The sequence below is a fragment of the Eucyclogobius newberryi genome, unplaced genomic scaffold (assembly GCF_026437365.1).
Source record: "Eucyclogobius newberryi isolate DKJ021-1_F unplaced genomic scaffold, fEucNew1.0.hap1 SCAF_7, whole genome shotgun sequence".
NCBI classification, from domain to species: Eukaryota; Metazoa; Chordata; class Actinopteri; order Gobiiformes; family Gobiidae; genus Eucyclogobius; species Eucyclogobius newberryi.
In genome coordinates, this window is record NW_027316389.1 from 121,340 (window position 1) to 139,483 (window position 18,144).

The following is an 18,144-nucleotide window of genomic DNA, read 5'->3' on the forward strand; positions in this document are numbered from 1 at the left end:
ACCACAACATCAGACATGTTATTTAAAGAGTTTGTTTTTTATCTCAAAGATTGACAGAAAAATCACAAAACTCATTCAGACTTGAAAACTGGGAATTCAAAACTCCGATGGTGGAAAAGTATTAAGAGGTCAGAGGTCAGCTTCTGTTGTCATGGCTGCGTGTCTGGACTCACTGGACTCACATGTGTCTGGACTCACTGGACTCACATGTGTCTGGACTCACTGGACTCACATGCGTCTGGACTCACTGGACTCACATGCGTCTGGACTCACTGGACTCACATGCGTCTGGACTCACTGGACTCACATGTGTCTGGACTCACTGGACTCACATGCGTCTGGACTCACTGGACTCACATGCGTCTGGACTCACTGGACTCACATGCGTCTGGACTCACTGGACTCACATGCGTCTGGACTCACTGGACTCACATGCGTCTGGACTCACTGGACTCACATGCGTCTGGACTCACTGGACTCACATGTGTCTGGACTCACTGGACTCACATGCGTCTGGACTCACTGGACTCACATGCGTCTGGACTCACTGGACTCACATGCGTCTGGACTCACTGGACTCACATGCGTCTGGACTCACTGGACTCACATGCGTCTGGACTCACTGGACTCACATGTGTCTGGACTCACTGGACTCACATGCGTCTGGACTCACTGGACTCACATGCGTCTGGACTCACTGGACTCACATGCGTCTGGACTCACTGGACTCACATGTGTCTGGACTCACTGGACTCACATGCGTCTGGACTCACTGGACTCACATGCGTCTGGACTCACTGGACTCACATGCGTCTGGACTCACTGGACTCACATGCGTCTGGACTCACTGGACTCACATGCGTCTGGACTCACTGGACTCACATGCGTCTGGACTCACTGGACTCACATGCGTCTGGACTCACTGGACTCACATGCGTCTGGACTCACTGGACTCACATGCGTCTGGACTCACTGGACTCACATGCGTCTGGACTCACTGGACTCACATGTGTCTGGACTCACTGGACTCACATGTGTCTGGACTCACTGGACTCACATGCGTCTGGACTCACTGGACTCACATGTGTCTGGACTCACTGGACTCACATGCGTCTGGACTCACTGGACTCGCATGCGTCTGGACTCACTGGACTCGCATGCGTCTGGACTCACTGGACTCACATGTGTCTGGACTCACTGGACTCACATGTGTCTGGACTCACTGGACTCACATGTGTCTGGACTCACTGGACTCACATGTGTCTGGACTCACTGGACTCACATGTGTCTGGACTCACTGGACTCACATGTGTCTGGACTCACTGGACTCACATGTGTCTGGACTCGCATGTGTCTGGACTCGCATGTGTCTGGACTCGCTCTGGACTCGCTCTGGACTCGCTCTGGACTCGCTCTGGACTCGCTCTGGACTCGCTCTGGACTCGCTCTGGACTCATACTCACACATGCAGAGGTAGTACATCATCTTGCAGACGCGCTGATGCTCAGGAGGAATCTCTTCTGAGAAGTTTTGGTAGAAACAGGGTCTGACGGGGCAGAAGCGCGGCAGAGGAGGCCAGTTATTCTCCTTCACTCCTGAAACACAACACGACTTTAGAAAGAGCTTTTACAGCAAACGTGGAGATGGAAGTGACAAGTGTTCATGTGTGAGGAAAGAGCCCTAACCAGTTTATAACGAGTGAGCGAGACCCCATGTTGTTATGTCTTAGTCGTGCTAAGTGACCATCCAGGGATGAGCCCCGGGCGCAGAGCAGCAGTGTAAGACGCTCCTCTGTCGCTGAACTCTCGCCCGTTCTGTCACATGTGAAGTGTTCAGATTCAAGACAGATAGAGACTGTGTTTGTCCCTCGTGTCCCTCGTGTCCCTCGTGTCCCTCGTGTCCCTCGTACAAATAATGCCAAAAAGTCACATCTCAGAAAAAATATTTCAGGCGTCAGACCAAATAACTTAAGGAAAATAACAACCACAAATGACACAAATAAACAAATGAATAAACACGTAAAATGTGGACGGCTAAACATTAGAGCAATTTCCTCCAAATCGCTCTTAGTTAATGAATTAATTAGTGACTATAACATAGATCTTCAGCTCCAACTGAAACGTGGCTTCAACAAGACGACTACGTCAGACTAAATGAGTCCACCCCACCCACCCATGTTAACCCCACCCACCCATGTTAACTCCACCCACCCATGTTAATCCCACCCATCCATGTTAAGCCCACCCACCCATGTTAACCCCACCCACCCATGTTAACCCCACCCACCCATGTTAACCCCACCCACCCATGTTAACCCCACCCACCCATGTTAACCCCACCCACCCATGTAAACCCCATCCACTCATGTAAACCCCACCCACCCATGTAAACCCCATCCACCCATGTAAACCCCACCCACCCATGTAAACCCCACCCACCCATGTAAACCCCACCCATGTTAACCCCACCCACCCATGTTAACCCCACCCACCCATGTAAACCCCACCCACCCATGTTACCTGTCACACCTCCAGGAGCACAGAGGTGGGGGCGTGGCAGTGATCTCACACTCAAGCGACTCATGAGCCCTAAAACTAACGACACATTTCACTCATTTAAAGCCTCATGTGTCAATCACATGTCCAAATATGAAAAACCAAAAAGGAGTTTTGTTCATAGTTTTCTCTCGACCTCCTGGTCCTATTCAGAGTTTTTAACAGAGTTTTCTGACTTTATATCAAACTTAGTGTTAGCCTGGGATAAAATAGTTATAGTTGGAGACTTTAATATCCACGTGAACATGAGTGATGACTCTCTCAGTAATGCCTTCAGCGCCTTGTTAGACAGCATCGGTTTCACTCAGAATGTAAATATAGCGACTCACACTCATAAGAACACTCTGGATCTTGTCCTAACGTATGGAACAGAGATTAGTGACCTCATTGTCCTCCCTCAAAACTCTATATTGTCAGATCATTTCCTAATTAAAGTCCAGGCTTAAAACGTTCCTCTTCGAAATGGCTTATGGTCAGACTAGTTAGGAACAGAAACATAAACCCACAGCTTTAGCTACGCTGCCCTAGGAGTAACTGTGCTGGGGGAAGTATGGCAGCTTGAGCTTTGTCCTCTTCTTCTTCTGACTACTTATGCTATCAAACAATATTTATTTTTTAATTTCACTTGCAAACTGTTCACCGCCTTCTTTTCTTTCTCTCACTCCTGAGGACCTGTGGACCCAGATGTCACTCTCCTGGTGAAGTGGTCCCTGCCCTGTGTGGACGGTCCCTCATCTGCCTGAAGAGTGGGTCCAGCTCCAGTCTCCTCGTGTCCGTCTGTCCGTCTGTGAGAGTCGGATCTCTCCTTCACTGGAACTCCTCCAGGTTTCTACGCTTTTTTCCCAAAGAGGTTTTTTTTTGTAGTTTTTCCTGGCCGAGAAGGAGAGTCTAAGGACAGAGGACCCTGGGACATCGTCCCTCGCCACCACAGACATTGTCTGACTTCATCGCCACCACAGACATTGTTGATTCATTTCTCCCTGTGGCCCTCAGATGCAACTGTTGTTGTGATTTTGGGCCTTACAAAAATAAATTGATTTGATTTGATTTTATGAAGAAACATATGAAGAACATATGAAGAACATATGAAAATATGAAGAACATATGAAGAAACATATGAAAAACATATGAAGAACATATGAAGAACATATGTAGAACATATGAAGAACATATGAAGAACATATGAAGAACATATGAAGAAACATATGAAGAACATATGAAGAAACATATGAAGAAACATATGAAGAACATATGTAGAACATATGAAGAAACAGATGAAGAAACATATGAAGAACATATGTAGAACATATGAAGAAACAGATGAAGAACATATGAAGAAACAGATGAAGAAACATATGAAGAAACATATGAAGAACATATGTAGAACATATGAAGAACATATGAAGAAACATATGAAGAACATATGAAGAAACATATGAAGAACATATGAAAATATGAAGAACATATAAAGAAACATATGAAGAACATATGAAGAAACATATGAAGAACATATGAAGAACATATGAAGAAACATATGTAGAACATATGAAAAACATATGAAAAACATATGAAGAACATATGAAGAAACATATGAAGAAACAGATGAAGAAACATATGAAGAACATATGAAGAAACATATGAAGAAACATATGAAGAAACAGATGAAGAAACATATGAAGAAACATATGAAGAAACATATGAAGAAACAGATGAAGAAACATATGAAGAAACTGGACACTTATTTCAAGAAAATGTCAAAGAAAAACAAGAAGTAAAACGCAGCCGAGAACTAGGCTAGCAATGCTACATCCAAGCAAGCTAATGTTAGCGCTCCACTGGCACTAGCCCCTGTACGCGTTTCACACGTTTCGCTCGTTTCACTCGTTTCACGTTGCGCACGTTTCGCACGTTTCACACGTTTCGCTCGTTTCGCTCGTTTCACACGTTTCACACGTTTCCCACGTTTCGCACGTTTCGCTCGTTTCGCTCGTTTCGCACGTTTCACTCGTTTCCCACGTTTCCCACGTTTCACTCGTTTCACACGTTTCACTCGTTTCACGTTTCACACGTTTCACACGTTTCACACGTTTCACTCGTTTCACACATTTCACTCGTTTCACGTTTCGCACGTTTCGCACGTTTCGCACGTTTCGCTCGTTTCGCACGTTTCGCACGTTTCGCACGTTTCGCTCGTTTCCCACGTTTCCCACGTTTCACTCGTTTCACACGTTTCACTCGTTTCACACGTTTCGCTCGTTTCGCTCGTTTCGCACGTTTCGCACGTTTCGCACGTTTCGCACGTTTCGCTCGTTTCGCACGTTTCGCACGTTTCGCACGTTTCGCTCGTTTCGCTCGTTTCACACGTTTCACGTTTCGCACGTTTCGCACGTTTCGCACGTTTCGCTCGTTTCGCTCGTTTCGCACGTTTCACTCGTTTCACTCGTTTCACTCGTTTCACTCGTTTCGCACGTTTCGCACGTTTCGCTCGTTTCGCTCGTTTCGCTCGCTCGTTTCGCACGTTTCGCACGTTTCGCACGTTTCGCTCGTTTCGCTCGTTTCGCACGTTTCGCACGTTTCGCACGTTTCACACGTTTCACACGTTTCACTCGTTTCACACGTTTCACACGTTTCACTCGTTTCACTCGTTTCACGTTTCGCACGTTTCGCACGTTTCGCACGTTTCGCTCGTTTCGCACGTTTCGCACGTTTCGCACGTTTCGCACGTTTCGCTCGTTTCGCTCGTTTCACACGTTTCACACGTTTCACTCGTTTCACACGTTTCACACGTTTCGCACGTTTCGCACGTTTCGCACGTTTCACGTTTCGCACGTTTCACTCGTTTCACGTTTCACACGTTTCACACGTTTCACTCGTTTCACGTTTCACACGTTTCACACGTTTCACACGTTTCACTCGTTTCACACATTTCACTCGTTTCACGTTTCGCACGTTTCGCACGTTTCGCACGTTTCGCTCGTTTCGCTCGTTTCGCTCGTTTCGCTCGTTTCGCACGTTTCGCACGTTTCGCACGTTTCGCTCGTTTCGCACGTTTCACACGTTTCACACGTTTCACTCGTTTCACTCGTTTCTCACGTTTCGCACGTTTCGCTCGTTTCACACGTTTCACTCGTTTCACGTTTCACGTTTCACGTTTCACACGTTTCACTCGTTTCGCACGTTTCGCACGTTTCGCACGTTTCGCACGTTTCGCTCGTTTCGCACGTTTCGCACGTTTCGCTCGTTTCGCTCGTTTCGCTCGTTTCGCACGTTTCGCTCGTTTCGCTCGTTTCGCACGTTTCGCACGTTTCACACGTTTCACTCGTTTCACACGTTTCACTCGTTTCACACGTTTCACACGTTTCACTCGTTTCACTCGTTTCACGTTTCGCACGTTTCGCACGTTTCGCACGTTTCGCTCGTTTCGCACGTTTCGCACGTTTCGCTCGTTTCGCACGTTTCGCACGTTTCGCTCGTTTCGCACGTTTCGCACGTTTCGCACGTTTCGCACGTTTCTCACGTTTCGCTCGTTTCGCACGTTTCGCACGTTTCGCTCGTTTCGCTCGTTTCGCTCGTTTCGCACGTTTCGCACGTTTCGCTCGTTTCGCACGTTTCGCTCGTTTCGCACGTTTCACACGTTTCACACGTTTCACACGTTTCACTCGTTTCACTCGTTTCACTCGTTTCACTCGTTTCTCACGTTTCGCTCGTTTCGCACGTTTCGCACGTTTCGCTCGTTTCGCACGTTTCGCACGTTTCGCTCGTTTCGCACGTTTCGCACGTTTCGCTCGTTTCGCTCGTTTCGCTCGTTTCGCACGTTTCGCACGTTTCGCTCGTTTCGCACGTTTCGCTCGTTTCGCTCGTTTCGCACGTTTCGCACGTTTCGCACGTTTCGCTCGTTTCGCTCGTTTCGCTCGTTTCGCTCGTTTCGCACGTTTCGCACGTTTCGCACGTTTCGCACGTTTCACTCGTTTCACTCGTTTCACTCGTTTCACACGTTTCACTCGTTTCACTCGTTTCACTCGTTTCTCACGTTTCGCACGTTTCGCTCGTTTCACACGTTTCGCACGTTTCGCTCGTTTCGCTCGTTTCGCTCGTTTCGCTCGTTTCGCACGTTTCTCACGTTTCGCTCGTTTCGCACGTTTCACACGTTTCACACGTTTCGCTCGTTTCGCACGTTTCGCTCGTTTCGCACGTTTCGCTCGTTTCGCACGTTTCGCACGTTTCACACGTTTCACACGTTTCACTCGTTTCACTCGTTTCACTCGTTTCTCACGTTTCGCTCGTTTCACACGTTTCACACGTTTCACTCGTTTCACGTTTCACACGTTTCACTCGTTTCACTCGTTTCACACGTTTCACACGTTTCACTCGTTTCACTCGTTTCACACGTTTCACTCGTTTCACTCGTTTCACACGTTTCACACGTTTCACTCGTTTCACACGTTTCGCTCGTTTCGCTCGTTTCACACGTTTCACACGTTTCACACGTTTCACACGTTTCACTCGTTTCACTCGTTTCTCACGTTTCGCTCGTTTCACACGTTTCGCTCGTTTCACACGTTTCACACGTTTCACTCGTTTCACGTTTCACACGTTTCACACGTTTCACTCGTTTCACTCGTTTCACGTTTCACACGTTTCACACGTTTCACACGTTTCACACGTTTCACTCGTTTCACTCGTTTCACTCGTTTCACGTTTCACACGTTTCACACGTTTCACACGTTTCACACGTTTCACACGTTTCACTCGTTTCACTCGTTTCACGTTTCGCTCGTTTCACACGTTTCACACGTTTCACTCGTTTCACGTTTCACACGTTTCACACGTTTCACTCGTTTCACTCGTTTCACTCGTTTCACTCGTTTCACTCGTTTCTCACGTTTCGCTCGTTTCACGTTTCACACGTTTCACTCGTTTCACTCGTTTCACACGTTTCACACGTTTCACTCGTTTCACACGTTTCGCTCGTTTCACACGTTTCACACGTTTCACACGTTTCACACGTTTCTCACGTTTCGCTCGTTTCACACGTTTCACACGTTTCACTCGTTTCACGTTTCACACGTTTCACACGTTTCACTCGTTTCACTCGTTTCACGTTTCACACGTTTCACACGTTTCACACGTTTCACACGTTTCACTCGTTTCACTCGTTTCACGTTTCACACGTTTCACACGTTTCACACGTTTCACACGTTTCACACGTTTCACTCGTTTCACTCGTTTCACGTTTCGCTCGTTTCACACGTTTCACACGTTTCACTCGTTTCACGTTTCACACGTTTCACACGTTTCACTCGTTTCACTCGTTTCACTCGTTTCACACGTTTCACTCGTTTCTCACGTTTCGCTCGTTTCGCTCGTTTCGCTCGTTTCACTCGTTTCACTCGTTTCTCACGTTTCACTCGTTTCACTCGTTTCACTCGTTTCACACGTTTCACTCGTTTCACTCGTTTCACACGTTTCACTCGTTTCTCACGTTTCACACGTTTCGCTCGTTTCGCTCGTTTCACGTTTCACACGTTTCACTCGTTTCTCACGTTTCACACGTTTCGCTCGTTTCGCTCGTTTCACGTTTCACTCGTTTCACTCGTTTCACTCGTTTCACACGTTTCACTCGTTTCACACGTTTCACTCGTTTCACACGTTTCGCTCGTTTCGCTCGTTTCGCTCGTTTCACGTTTCACACGTTTCACACGTTTCACTCGTTTCACACGTTTCACTCGTTTCTCACGTTTCGCACGTTTCGCTCGTTTCGCTCGTTTCGCTCGTTTCACGTTTCGCACGTTTCGCACGTTTCGCACGTTTCGCACGTTTCGCTCGTTTCGCTCGTTTCGCTCGTTTCGCACGTTTCGCACGTTTCGCACGTTTCACTCGTTTCACTCGTTTCACTCGTTTCACTCGTTTCTCACGTTTCGCACGTTTCGCACGTTTCGCACGTTTCGCTCGTTTCGCTCGTTTCGCACGTTTCGCACGTTTCACACGTTTCACACGTTTCACTCGTTTCACACGTTTCACTCGTTTCTCACGTTTCACACGTTTCACTCGTTGTTTCACTCGTTTCACTCGTTTCACACGTTTCACTCGTTTCACACGTTTCACTCGTTTCTCACGTTTCACACGTTTCGCTCGTTTCGCTCGTTTCGCTCGTTTCACACGTTTCTCACGTTTCACACGTTTCACTCGTTTCACTCGTTTCACTCGTTTCACACGTTTCACTCGTTTCTCACGTTTCGCTCGTTTCGCTCGTTTCGCTCGTTTCACTCGTTTCACTCGTTTCTCACGTTTCACTCGTTTCACTCGTTTCACTCGTTTCACACGTTTCACTCGTTTCTCACGTTTCGCACGTTTCGCTCGTTTCGCTCGTTTCGCTCGTTTCGCTCGTTTCACGTTTCGCACGTTTCGCACGTTTCGCACGTTTCGCTCGTTTCGCTCGTTTCGCTCGTTTCGCACGTTTCGCACGTTTCGCACGTTTCACACGTGTCACACGTTTCACACGTTTCGCTCGTTTCGCTCGTTTCGCTCGTTTCGCTCGTTTCGCACGTTTCGCACGTTTCACTCGTTTCACTCGTTTCACTCGTTTCACACGTTTCTCACGTTTCACTCGTTTCACTCGTTTCACTCGTTTCACACGTTTCACTCGTTTCTCACGTTTCGCACGTTTCGCTCGTTTCGCTCGTTTCGCACGTTTCGCACGTTTCGCACGTTTCGCACGTTTCGCACGTTTCGCACGTTTCACTCGTTTCACTCGTTTCACTCGTTTCGCTCATTTCGCACGTTTCGCACGTTTCGCTCGTTTCGCTCGTTTCACTCGTTTCACACGTTTCACACGTTTCACACGTTTCACTCGTTTCACTCGTTTCACTCGTTTCTCACGTTTCACTCGTTTCACACGTTTCGCACGTTTCTGGTTTTTATCTGTTTGTATTTAAACGAAAGATAAAAAAGAGTGACGTTCACACTCTGCAGAACAAATGGAAACATTTGGAATGTTCTTTTGGCGGAAGGTCTAGTCCTGGTCTAGTCCTGGTCTAGTCCTGGTTCAGACCTGGTCTAGTCCTGGTCTAGTCCTGGTTCAGACCTGGTCTAGTCCTGGTCTAGTCCTGGTTCAGACCTGGTCTAGTCCTGGTCTAGTCCTGGTTCAGACCTGGTCTAGTCCTGGTCTAGTCCTGGTTCAGACCTGGTCTAGACCTGGTCTAGTCCTGGTCTAGTCCTGGTCTAGTCCTGGTTCAGACCTGGCTGAGTTCTGTTCCTGTCATTGATCTCTTCTTCTCTTCTCTCCAGCTCTGCAGCTTTCTTCTCCAGTTCCTCCTGACGCCTGAGAAGATCAGCCTGAGCTGCTGCTGCCACCTCCTGGACACACAGAGAAACACATGGTTTAGTCCTGGTTCAGTCCTGGTTTAGTCCTGGTTTAGTCCTGGTTTAGTCCTGGTCTAGTCCTGGTCTAGTCCTGGTTTAGTCCTGGTTTAGTCCTGGTTTAGTCCTGGTTTAGTCCTGGGTCAGTCCTGGGTCAGTTCTCACCTTTGGGGCAGGTTCTGTGGTCGGTTGCAGAACTGCAGGAGAAGTGAATCCTGCAGTTTCCTGTTTTAGACAAAGACGAGTTAATTTGTGGAACAAAAAGTCATTCAAACAAAAACATATGTTTAGTCCTGACTCTGGCACCAGCGGGAGGCATGACTCTGGCACCAGCAGGAGGCCTGACTCTGGCACCAGCAGGAGGCCTGACTCTGGCACCAGCAGGAGTCCTGACTCTAGCACCAGCAGGAGGCCTGACTCTGGCACCAGCAGGAGGCCTGACTCTGGCACCAGCAGGAGGCCTGACTCTAGCACCAGCAGGAGTCCTGACTCTGGCACCAGCAGGAGGCCTGACTCTGGCACCAGCAGGAGTCCTGACTCTAGCACCAGCAGGAGGCCTGACTCTGGCACCAGCAGGAGGCCGCTCCACTCACGTTTGGAAAAGGACCTTGTTGTTGGCCTGAAGTCACAGTGGAGTTCATCACCTGCGTCACTGAAGGGTCCTGAAAAACAACAAACTATCAATCCTCTGACCTCTGAAGTCTAGGAGGTGGCCCCTGAGTTAGGTTTGGGTCAGTGGCCCCTGAGTTAGGTTTGGGTCAGTGGCCCCTGAGGTAGGTTTGGGTCAGTGGCCCCTGAGGTAGGTTTGGGTCAGTGGCCCCTGAGGTAGGTTTGGGTCAGTGGCCCCTGAGGTAGGTTTGGGTCAGTGGCCCCTGAGGTAGGTTTGGGTCAGTGGCCCCTGAGGTAGGTTTGGGTCAGTGGCCCCTGAGGTAGGTTTGGGTCAGTGGCCCCCCTGAGGTAGGTTTGGGTCAGTGGCCCCTGAGGTAGGTTTGGGTCAGTGGCCCCTGAGGTAGGTTTGGGTCAGTGGCCCCCCTGAGGTAGGTTTGGGTCAGTGGCCCCTGAGGTAGGCTTGGGTCAGTGGCCCCCCCTGAGGTAGGTTTGGGTCAGTGGCCCCTGAGGTAGGTTTGGGTCAGTGGCCCCTGAGGTAGGTTTGGGTCAGTAGGTTTGGGTCAGTGGCCCCTGAGGTAGGTTTGGGTCAGTGGCCCCTGAGGTAGGTTTGGGTCAGTAGGTTTGGGTCAGTGGCCCCTGAGGTAGGTTTGGGTCAGTGGCCCCTGAGGTAGGTTTGGGTCAGTGGCCCCCCTGAGGTAGGTTTGGGTTAGTGGCCCCTGAGGTAGGTTTGGGTCAGTGGCCCCTGAGGTAGGTTTGGGTCAGTGGCCCCTGAGGTAGGTTTGGGTCAGTGGCCCCTGAGGTAGGTTTGGGTCAGTGGCCCCCCTGAGGTAGGTTTGGGTCAGTGGCCCCTGAGGTAGGCTTGGGTCAGTGGCCCCCCTGAGGTAGGTTTGGTCAGTGGCCCCTGAGGTAGGTTTGGGTCAGTAGGTTTGGGTCAGTGGCCCCTGAGGTAGGTTTGGGTCAGTGGCCCCTGAGGTAGGTTTGGGTCAGTGGCCCCTGAGGTAGGTTTGGGTCAGTGGCCCCCCTGAGGTAGGTTTGGGTCAGTGGCCCCTGAGGTAGGTTTGGGTCAGTGGCCCCTGAGGTAGGTTTGGGTCAGTGGCCCCTGAGGTAGGTTTGGGTTAGAATAATAGTCCTTCTAACCTTCCATTCCACTTTTCATACATTGTAATGAATTAAACCTCCGCCCGACCGCACCCTAAAGGCCCTAAGACCCTAAAGACCCTAAAGACCCTAAAGGCCCTGTGTCGTGTGTCGAGTTGAGTCGTGTCGTGTGTCGTGTGTCGTGTGTTGTGTGTCATGTGTCGTGTGTCGTGTCGGTCGTGTCGTGTGTCGTGTCGGTCGTGTCCTGTCGTGTCGTGTGTCGTGTGTCGTGTGTCATGTGTCGTATCGGTCGTGTCGTGTGTCGTGTGTCATGTGTCGTGTCGGTCGTGTTGTGTGTCGTGTATCGTGTGTCGTGTCGTGTGTCGTGTGTCATGTGTCGTGTCGGTCGTGTTGTGTGTCGTGTGTCGTGTGTCCTATCGTGTGTCGTGTGTCCTATCGTGTCCTGTGTCGTGTCGGTCGTGTCCTGTGTCGTGTCGGTCGTGTCCTGTGTCGTGTCGGTCGTGTCGTGTGTCCTGTCGTGTCCTGTGTCGTGTCGGTCGTGTCTCGTGTCGTGTGTCGTGTCGGTCGTGTTGTGTGTCGTGTATCGTGTGTCGTGTCGGTCGTGTCGTGTGTCGTGTGTCATGTGTCGTGTGTCGTGTCGGTCGTGTCATGTGTCGTGTCGGTCGTGTTGTGTGTCGTGTATCGTGTGTCGTGTGTCGTGTGTCGTGTGTCGTGTGTCATGTGTCGTGTCGGTCGTGTCGTGTATCGTGTGTCGTGTGTCGTGTCGGTCGTGTCGTGTGTCGTGTGTCATGTGTCGTGTCGGTCGTGTTGTGTGTCGTGTCGGTCGTGTCCTGTCGTGTGTCGTGTGTCCTATCGTGTCCTGTGTCGTGTCGGTCGTGTCCTGTGTCCTGTCGGTCGTGTCGTGTGTCCTGTCGTGTCCTGTGTCGTGTCGGTCGTGTCTCGTGTCGTGTGTCGTGTCTCGTGTGTCGCGTCGTGTGTCGTGTGTCGTGTCTCGTGTGTCGCGTCGGTCGTGTCGTGTGTCCTGTCGTGTCCTGTGTCGTGTCGGTCGTGTCCTGTGTCGTGTCGGTCGTGTCGTGTGTCGTGTCGGTCGTGTCCTGTCGTGTGTCGTGTGTCCTATCGTGTCCTGTGTCGTGTCGGTCGTGTCCTGTGTCCTGTCGGTCGTGTCGTGTGTCCTGTCGTGTCCTGTGTCGTGTCGGTCGTGTCTCGTGTCGTGTGTCGTGTCTCGTGTGTCGCGTCGTGTGTCGTGTGTCGTGTCTCGTGTGTCGCGACGGTCGTGTCGTGTGTCCTGTCGTGTCCTGTGTCGTGTCGGTCGTGTCCTGTGTCGTGTCGGTCGTGTCGTGTGTCCTGTCGTGTCCTGTGTCGTGTCGGTCGTGTCTCGTGTCGTGTGTCGTGTGTCGTGTCGGTCGTGTTGTGTGTCGTGTATCGTGTGTCGTGTCGGTCGTGTCGTGTGTCGTGTGTCGTGTGTCATGTGTCGTGTCGGTCGTGTCATGTGTCGTGTCGGTCGTGTTGTGTGTCGTGTATCGTGTGTCGTGTGTCGTGTGTCGTGTGTCATGTGTCATGTGTCGTGTCGGTCGTGTCGTGTATCGTGTGTCGTGTGTCGTGTCGGTCGTGTCGTGTGTCGTGTGTCATGTGTCGTGTCGGTCGTGTTGTGTGTCGTGTATCGTGTGTCGTGTCGTGTGTCGTGTGTCATGTGTCGTGTCGGTCGTGTCGTGTATCGTGTGTCGTGTGTCGTGTCGGTCGTGTCGTGTGTCGTGTGTCATGTGTCGTGTCGGTCGTGTTGTGTGTCGTGTCGGTCGTGTCCTGTCGTGTGTCGTGTGTCCTATCGTGTCCTGTGTCGTGTCGGTCGTGTCCTGTGTCCTGTCGGTCGTGTCGTGTGTCCTGTCGTGTCCTGTGTCGTGTCGGTCGTGTCTCGTGTCGTGTGTCGTGTCTCGTGTGTCGCGTCGGTCGTGTCGTGTGTCCTGTCGTGTCCTGTGTCGTGTCGGTCGTGTTGTGTGTCGTGTATCGTGTGTCGTGTCGTGTGTCGTGTGTCGTGTGTCATGTGTCGTGTCGGTCGTGTCGTGTGTCGTGTGTCGTGTGTCGCGTCGGTCGTGTCGTGTGTCCTGTCGTGTCCTGTGTCGTGTCGGTCGTGTTGTGTGTCGTGTATCGTGTGTCGTGTCGTGTGTCGTGTGTCATGTGTCGTGTCGGTCGTGTCGTGTGTCGTGTGTCGTGTGTCGTGTCGGTCGTGTCGTGTGTCGAGTCGTGTGTCGAGTCGTGTTTCGAGTCGTGTGTCGAGTCGTGTGTCGAGTCGTGTCGTGTGTCGTGTCGTGTCTCGTGTGTCGAGTCGTGTGTCGTGTGTCGTGTCTCGTGTGTCGTGTCTCCTGTGTCGTGTCGGTCGTGTCGTGTCGGTCGTGTCGTGTCTCGTGTCATGTGTCGTGTCGGTCGTGTCGTGTGTCGTGTGTCGTGTGTCGTGTCGGTCGTGTCGTGTGTCGTGTCGGTCGTGTCGTGTGTCGAGTCGTGTCGTGTGTCGAGTCGTGTGTCGAGTCGTGTGTCGAGTCGTGTGTCGTGTCGGTCGTGTCGTGTCTCGTGTCTCGTGTGTCGAGTCGTGTGTCGTGTGTCGTGTCTCGTGTGTCGTGTCTCCTGTGTCGTGTCGGTCGTGTCGTGTCGGTCGTGTCTCGTGTCATGTGTCGTGTCTCGTGTGTCGCGTCTGTCGTGTCGTGTGTCGTGTGTCGTGTCCTGTCGTGTGTCGTGTCGGTCGTGTCTCGTGTCGTGTGTACTGTCGTGTCCTGTGTCGTGTCGGTCGTGTCATGTGTTGTGTCTCGTGTCGTGTGTCGCGTCGGTCGTGTCGTGTGTCGTGTCATGTGTCGTGTCGGTCGTGTCCTGTGTCGTGTCGGTCGTGTCTCGTGTCGTGTGTCGTGTCTCGTGTGTCGCGTCGGTCGTGTCGTGTCTCGTGTGTCGCGTCGGTCGTGTCTCGCGTCGGTCGTGTCGTGTCTCGTGTGTCGTGTCTCGTGTGTCGCGTCGGTCGTGTCGTGTCTCGTGTGTCGTGTCTCGTGTGTCGCGTTGGTCGTGTTGTGTCTTGTGTGTCGTGTCTCGTGTGTCGCGTCGGTCGTGTCGTGTGTCGTGTGTACTGTCGTGTCCTGTGTCGTGTCGGTCGTGTTCTGTGTCGTGTCGGTCGTGTCGTGTCTTGTGTGTCGTGTCTCGTGTGTCGCGTGTGTCCTGTCGTGTCTCATGTGTCGAGTTGTGTGTCGTGTGTCGTGTCGATGACGACACCGCCCTCATCACCACGACGACACTGCCCTCATCACCACGACGACACCGCCCTCATCACCACGACGACACTGCCCTCATCACCACGACGACACCGCCCTCATCACCACCACGACGACACCGCCCTCATCACCACCACGACGACACCGCCCTCATCACCACGACGACACCGTCCTCATCACCACCACGACACCGCCCTCATCACCACGACGACGACACCGCCCTCATCACCACGACGACGACACCGCCCTCATCACCACCACGACACCGCCGACACCGCCCTCATCACCACGACAACGACACCGCCCTCATCACCACGACGACACCGCCCTCATCACCACGACGACACCGCCCTCATCACCACCACGACGACACCGCCCTCATCACCACCACGACACTGCCCTCATCACCACCACGACACCGCCCTCATCACCACGACGACACCGCCCTCATTACCACGACGACGACACCGCCCTCATCACCACGACACCGCCCTCATCACCACCACGACACCGCCGACACCGCCCTCATCACCACGACCAAGACACCGCCCTCATCACCACGACGACACCGCCCTCATCACCACGACGACACCGCCCTCATCACCACGACGACGACACCGCCCTCATCACCACGACGACACCGCCCTCATCACCACGACGACACCGCCCTCATCACCACGACGACGACACCGCCCTCATCACCACGACGACGACACCGCCCTCATCACCACCACGACGACACCGCCCTCATCACCACCACGACACCGCCCTCATCACCACGACGACGACACCGCCCTCATCACCACAACGACGACACGGCCCTCATCACCACCACGACACCGCCCTCATCACCACGAGGACGACACCGCCCTCATCACCACAACGACGACACCGCCCTCATCACCACGACGACGACACCGCCCTCATCACCACGACGACGACACCGCCCTCATCACCACGACGACGACACCGCCCTCATCACCACGACGATGACACCGCCCTCATCACCATGACGACACCGCCCTCATCACCACGACGACACCGCCCTCATCACCACCACGACACGGCCCTCATCACCACGACGACACCGCCCTCATCACCACCACGACACCGCCCTCATCACCACCACGACACCGCCCTCATCACCACGACGACACCGCCCTCATCACCACGACGACACCGCCCTCATCACCACGACGACACCGCCCTCATCACCACGACGACACCGCCCTCATCACCACGACGACACCGCCCTCATCACCACGACGACACCGCCCTCATCACCACGACGACGACACCGCCCTCATCACCACGACGACGACACCGCCCTCATCACCACGACGACGACACGGCCCTCATCACCACGACGACACCGCCCTCATCACCACAACGACGACACCGCCCTAATCACTACGACGACGACACCGCCCTCATCACCACGACGACGACACCGCCCTCATCACCACGACGACACCGCCCTCATCACCACGACAACACCGCCCTCATCACCACGACGACACCGCCCTCATCACCACGACGACGACACCGCCCTAATCACTACGACGACGACACCGCCCTCATCACCACGACGACGACACCGCCCTCATCACCACCACGACACCGCCCTCATCACCACCACGACACCGCCCTCATCACCACGACGACACCGCCCTCATCACCACGACGACGACACCGCCCTCATCACCACGACGACGACACCGCCCTCATCACCACGACGACACCGCCCTCATCACCACGACGACACCGCCCTCATCACCACGACGACACCGCCCTCATCACCACGACGACGACACCGCCCTCATCACCACGACGACACCGCCCTCATCACCACGACGACACCGCCCTCATCACCACGACGACACCGCCCTCATCACCGCGACGACGACACGGCCCTCATCACCGCGACGACACGGCCCTCATCACCACGACGACGACACCGCCCTCATCACCACGACGACGACACCGCCCTCATCACCACGACGACGACACCGCCCTCATCACCATGACGACACCGCCCTCATCACCACGACGACACCGCCCCCATCACCACGACGACGACACCGCCCTCATCACCACGACGACGACACCGCCCTCATCACCACGACGACGACACCGCCCTCATCACCACGACGACGACACCGCCCTCATCACCACGACGACACGGCCCTCATCACCACGACGACACCGCCCTCATCACCACCACGACACCGCCCTCATCACCACGACGACACCGCCCTCATCACCACGACGACACCGCCCCCATCACCACGACGACGACACCGCCCTCATCACCACGACGACGACACCGCCCTCATCACCACGACGACGACACCGCCCTCATCACCACGACGACGACACCGCCCTCATCACCACGACGACACCGCCCTCATCACCGCGACGACGACACCGCCCTCATCACCGCGACGACACGGCCCTCATCACCACGACGACGACACCGCCCTCATCACCACGACGACACCGCCCTCATCACCACGACGACACCGCCCTCATCACCACGACGACACCGCCCTCATCACCACGACGACGACACCGCCCTCATCACCACGACGACGACACCGCCCTCATCACCACAACGACACTGCCCTCATCACCACGACGACACCGCCCTCATCACCACGACGACACCGCCCTCATCAACGCGACGACGACACCGCCCTCATCACCGCGACGACACGGCCCTCATCACCACGACGACGACACCGCCCTCATCACCACGACGACGACACCGCCCTCATCACCACGACGACGACACCGCCCTCATCACCATGACGACACCGCCCTCATCACCACGACGACGACACCGCCCTCATCACCACGACGACGACACCGCCCTCATCACCACGACGACGACACCGCCCTCATCACCACGACGACACGGCCCTCATCACCACGACGACACCGCCCTCATCACCACAACGACGACACCGCCCTCATCACCACGACGACGACACCGCCCTCATCACCACCACGACACCGCCCTCATCACCACGACGACACCGCCCTCATCACCACGACGACGACACCGCCCTCATCACAACGACGACGACACCGCCCTCATCACCACAACGACGACACCGCCCTCATCACCACGACGACACCGCCCCCATCACCACGACGACGACACCGCCCTCATCACCACGACGACGACACCGCCCTCATCACCACGACGACACCTTCACGCGGTTAAGTTGAGTTAGCTGCTAAAGTGACATACTGGGGCTTTAAAGGGTCTAATG

The 18,144-nt window shown here is 53.5% G+C and overlaps 1 protein-coding gene across 1 annotated transcript in view; it reads right to left on the reverse strand.

Moving 5' to 3' along the window:
• LOC140348757 (secretory carrier-associated membrane protein 2-like) overlaps positions 1-18,144 on the reverse strand; it is a 31,923-nt gene that overhangs the window by 13,053 nt on the left and 726 nt on the right. Inside the window, exons 2-5 of the mRNA XM_072434828.1 lie at positions 10,508-10,576; positions 10,080-10,139; positions 9,794-9,911; positions 1,464-1,595 (exon numbers count right to left, since the gene is read on the reverse strand). Of these exons, the coding sequence (XP_072290929.1) occupies positions 1,464-1,595; positions 9,794-9,911; positions 10,080-10,139; positions 10,508-10,576 (379 nt within the window). The remainder of the gene's footprint in view (positions 1-1,463; positions 1,596-9,793; positions 9,912-10,079; positions 10,140-10,507; positions 10,577-18,144) is intronic.